At 33.9% G+C, this 5,035-nt stretch overlaps 1 protein-coding gene across 1 annotated transcript; it reads right to left on the bottom strand.

The window, feature by feature from the left end:
* Nucleotides 1-2,348: 2,348 nt before the first annotated feature.
* Nucleotides 2,349-4,053, bottom strand: LOC105138793 (protein ODORANT1-like). The gene is made up of 3 exons (XM_011045012.1): nt 3,687-4,053; nt 3,457-3,586; nt 2,349-3,359 (listed from the first exon to the last, which is right to left on the bottom strand). The coding sequence occupies exons 1-3, from the start codon at nt 3,817-3,819 to the stop codon at nt 2,495-2,497; spliced, it is 1,128 nt and encodes a 375-aa protein (XP_011043314.1). The 5' UTR covers nt 3,820-4,053; the 3' UTR covers nt 2,349-2,494.
* Nucleotides 4,054-5,035: the final 982 nt, after the last annotated feature.

The following is a 5,035-nucleotide window of genomic DNA, read 5'->3' as shown; positions in this document are numbered from 1 at the left end:
GAGTATATTAAAAGGATTTGAAAATATATAAAGTGAATAATTTAAAATAAAAAATAAAGAAATTATTTTTTAAAATTATTTTTCAAATAAAAAATAAACGGGCTCTAGTTTCCGTGCGAAACTTGTCTTAACATATTCTAACTATAGTGTTGATTAAGGTAACCATACCACGTCACTTTCATTCAGTAGCGCTATTGTCTACTTTCTCTCAATGATTAACTCGCCAAGTTAATTACCTATTAATCTCACTTGATCATGAAATAATCACCGAGGGTCGGTAAGCTAAGCTACTAGCCAATGTATCTAGAGTCTTGAGACCCCGTAATTATCACAAGGTCAACCACCAATCCCCTAATTAACCACCAAAATACGAAAATAAAACGGGACCCACTCTCTGGTAATAGATCCACGTGTCATCTAAAAAATCTAACTTCATTAAATAACATCTCTCAGGAGATAATTAATGATCGAAGAGGGTGGGGGGCTCCTAAAGAGACAAAAAACAGCACAAGAGCCCCGCCTTGATTTTCAATCAAACCAAACTGTGGTCCCTACCTTTCCATAAATCTTAAGTCACCGCTCAAATGTCGACACGTGCACGATTTTTTATGGTCAAAGTTTACCGTAATCCCCATGTAAATGACTCCTCCTTGATTGGACAGCTAATCTCACAGGTGGCTGGGACACTTGCAGGCCTTACATGCTCCGGCTGTCGTCGCCGGAATGGTTGCCGGTTTTCGACTTCTGTTGTCGGGTTCTTTGGAGCAACATCTCCCTTCCATATGATTGCTTGCTCCATAAAATTTGTGCCCTTTTAATTTTTTGAATAATTAATGTATTAATGAGAAATTTTTTATAACACAATTTGGTTTGCATTCATATATGAGTTAATATTAATATGGAAACAAGGTAGCTTTATTATCATTATTATTTGAGAAAAGCTTTCTTCAATTTGAATAGACATCTCTGAAATGATGTTTTTCTTTTCTCATCTGATAAGCTAAGTATTAAAAAAAATATATTTCCGTACAAGTCCCTTGTGGGAAACTTAAAAAACCCAAGTAATTGAAATTTATAGACATGTGATTAAAAAATTGCATTTATAATTGTAAAAATAAAACATAATACATGCACTTATTCACATAATTTTAGGGGCCATTATTCACATAATTTTAGGGGGCCATTGTTTCCATCAAATGATTTTGCTTAACCCTTTAATAAATCTAATTTTAATTTTATAATAATAATAAATTTTATATAAAAAAAATCATAACTTATTAACAAAAATATCATCGAGATGATATTATCACTCTAATTACTATTATTATTTATATTATTATTATTATTAATATTATTATCAAAATAAAAATAATAAATTGATAAAAAATATCATTATCAAAACCTCTACAATACTCATTCCGATCAAAAAATTGCCTCAATTACTCGTGTTTTTAAAATGAGTTTTTAAAATTAATTATAGATTCATCATCACTCTCTTCATGATCATCTAGTTTTTTTTTCTCCATCTCCCCCAATTGATATAATAATTTATCTGCTTGTTTTTATAACTTTATTATTACTGATTATAACTTTATTATCACTGATTAATGAATTAATTTTTAAATTTATCTTTATATATTTTTTATTGTTTTTTTCCTGACAAAGAATCATATTATTTTCTTCTACACAAGCTCTATTTATACTAGTTCAATATCTAAACTGACGAAGAAGAACATAAAATTCAAAAAATAAAAAATTCATAAATAAAATATTTTTTTAAACTAAATAAAAGTAATAATAGTTAATTAGATAAATAACTTTCCATAAGATTCGTTTTGCATCATTTCATCAATGACTTACAGTGGACTTCTCTGCCAACAAATAATTTTGTCAATATTTAAATTAACTTAAAGTCAGATAAATTGAACTTGAGTTTTATGTTTGTGTGTCTAGCTAGATTCTTACCCTTCCTCTTATAGTTAAATACTGGCCGTTTACGGAAAGCTCAAAGTTAATATAATATATGCACGGTCCAAGGAGAAACATTATTAAATATACTTTTTTTTTCCTAAATATTAAATTTAACTCTCAAGATCCTGCTAGCAGCATATATAAATATTATTCAAAGGTAGTGGCTGATAAGTAGTTGCACTTCTTTGTATATATAATCATCAATAGAAGTGTAAATTCTTGAAATGATAATGTGATTATAAATAAAATGGCATATCTTAATTAATATGATAAAATAATTGAATGACTATGATCAATAATGGAAACTCTTCTCGTTATATTAAGAATAAGAAAATAGGGGTACAACCTAGACGCTTATATTAAAAAAACATGGGCTATCAAGCTAGCTTGTTTTCTGATAATTAATTAATAAGTTAATTACGTGAATAAAGTTTGACATCGTATTAAGCCAAGAAATTTGGTTGGGAAATTGAAAATTGAGAAAGAAGAAACTGATTGATCAACCTCATTAATTCCCAATTCATTACATGAAGTTACTAACATCTAAACTATCTGGGATTTCGAATTTCAAGATGTTGCTGCAGTAGCTTTCCCTCTCATCTTCAGCGCTGCTGCTATTGATGAAGGTTGAATTCGAGTTCAATGGCGTGGGACTTGAAGAAGGAGTTGATAAAACTGAAGCAAAACCAAAGGTTTGGTTGCTGTTATTGGAAATAAAAGTTGAGGCCTCAGAAGAAGGGTCTACAAGATCAGTCCCGTGGCAGTTGTCGGCGCTGTTGTAACTTGATACTGCAGGCACATAATAATCTTCTGATAAATTCGAGCCCATCGTGTTTCTTTGCCACTGATCATGAGTGCTTAACTGCGAATTTGGAGAGCTAAAGTTGGTAATAGTACTTAATTGGTATTGTTCTCCATTGGGGTCCATTTGCTGCGGTTCATTAGAAAATGTAACACAACGGGTGGTAGTCAATGGAGTGCACGTAGGCATTTCTTGACCTGGGGTTAGAAACTGGTTAGCTTGATAAATTATCGATTGGTGCTGGCTTTGATGGACTTGTGGGCTGGAAAGATGGTTTTCTTGATGACCATTTTGGAAAGCAAAATCTTGGGTTTGGTCACGTTGAGAAGATAAGAGAGATGTGGCTAGCCTTGAGAGTTCTGGGTCGCCTAGAGGTTCAACCCCAAGAATTCTTGACATGTTCATCCTGGAGGAGTCGTAAAGAGGCGAGTTGAGGATTGAGGAGAGGTCTAAAAGATCAAGCCTTGGACCATGAGTCACTGGATCAATTCCCATTCTCAGAAGCCTCTTCCTGATGTGTGTGTTCCAGTAGTTCTTGATTTCGTTGTCGGTTCTTCCAGGCAGTCGAGCAGCAATGGCAGACCACCTATACATCAAATATCAAACGAAGAAAAAGAAGTTAAGATCAAATTTTCCACGACTCCTTAACTCCACCTATGCATGTTTGTCAAAAGAAGACTTACTTGTTTCCCAAAATACCATGTAGCTGAATTATTGTCTCTTCTTCCTCGAAAGAAAATCGACCTCTCTTGATATCAGGCCTCAAATAGTTAGTCCAACGAAGACGACAACTCTTTCCACACCTCTGCAACCCTGAACAAAGTAAGAAAACAAAACCCATCAACACCATGTCCACAAATTGAAGCCTAAGATAATTGAAGCATCAAAACCGATGTATAAAACAATAACATACCAGCATTCTTTGGAAGTGTTCTCCAGTTGCCATAGCCATGTTTTTGTATGTAATCAATCAGCTTCTGATCCTCATCTGGTGTCCACGGCCCTTTCTTTAGCCCGTTTTTCACACAGCAAGGTGCCCTCCCCATGTTGCACTATCAAGTACTCCTGGCTATTGCAATTCGGTGCTGTGCTTGCTAGAGAGAAAATCCAGAGGTAGATATTTTGCTTCAGTTTCTGAAAGTTGGAGCAAAGAAATGGATGCTGGGTCCGCATGGGCTTGTAGTTGTGTATAAATAGTCCTCCATGGGAAGGTTAGGAAACAAAATGAAGTCAAGGAGGATTCGGTGCCGTCCGCTGCTTAGCGACGTGTCCCTTCTCCCTGGAAAAATTAAAATGTAAAGTCTAATTTCTCCGTCACCATATCGTAAAATACGGATTTAATTTCTCATGCAAAATCTTACAAGTAATGTGTTTTAAATCTCAATTTGTGGTACCATATCTATCATCCATGCCTTTTGGGTTCATATTAGCTGTCACCAATATGAAATAGCCACGTACTCCTCCCACCTTTAACATGACCTTTGCTACAGGGTTTCTTCTTTGATTCATGCATGGCTCCGTGCCACAAAGTTAAGATGGCTGGCTTGAGCTTGTCGTGTCTGTGTGCGTGTGGAAAACCATGCTGTCGCCTTTTAAATCATTGATGGGCTACTCATGTTGTCGAGGGCCTGTTCAAGAATTTTAGCTAGATTTTTATGTAAATGATTAAGCAGTTTTAGTTTTGGGTGTCATAAATGAAGTAAGAGCATTTATGATGCAGATTGTGATAGTTCTCCTCCAATTATCTGTTCTGAGATAAGATTTTCATTTGGATTCATAGATTTTCTACTTAACAGACTTTTTCTTGACGAAAAGATTTTATATATACACGTTTGAGGCCTATTTCGTTTCAATCATTCGAAAAAAAATGTCTAAATCTTCTTTCTGTCATCTGGACTGATATAATAGGCAATGAATTATGGATTAATTCAAGAGAAAAGAGAACATTTTCCCTTGCTTGTTGTCATATATATATATCTATATATATAAAGCAGACTTTTTTTTTTTGAGCACAGAAAGAAACCAAAGGAAAGGAATTTTGGTTAATTAATGTGAATACGAAGGACTATAGCATAAAGCCTGACTGACTTAATGGAGTTATACAAAAGCCAATTCTTATCTTTTTGCTGAGAAATTTCTTTCTTTTTTTTTCTTCTACTGTTTTGATAGGTTAATTAGTTTTTTTCTGCTGATTATCCTTTTACACTGGCGCTTAAAATTTTGAACTGTGATTTCTTTTTATACTGTGAGTGTGTGATATCA

Source organism: Populus euphratica, unplaced genomic scaffold (assembly GCF_000495115.2).
Source record: "Populus euphratica unplaced genomic scaffold, PopEup_1.0 scaffold159.1, whole genome shotgun sequence".
NCBI classification, from domain to species: Eukaryota; Viridiplantae; Streptophyta; class Magnoliopsida; order Malpighiales; family Salicaceae; genus Populus; species Populus euphratica.
Note: the sequence above shows the minus strand (reverse complement) of the source record. Positions and strands in the feature narration are given on the sequence as shown.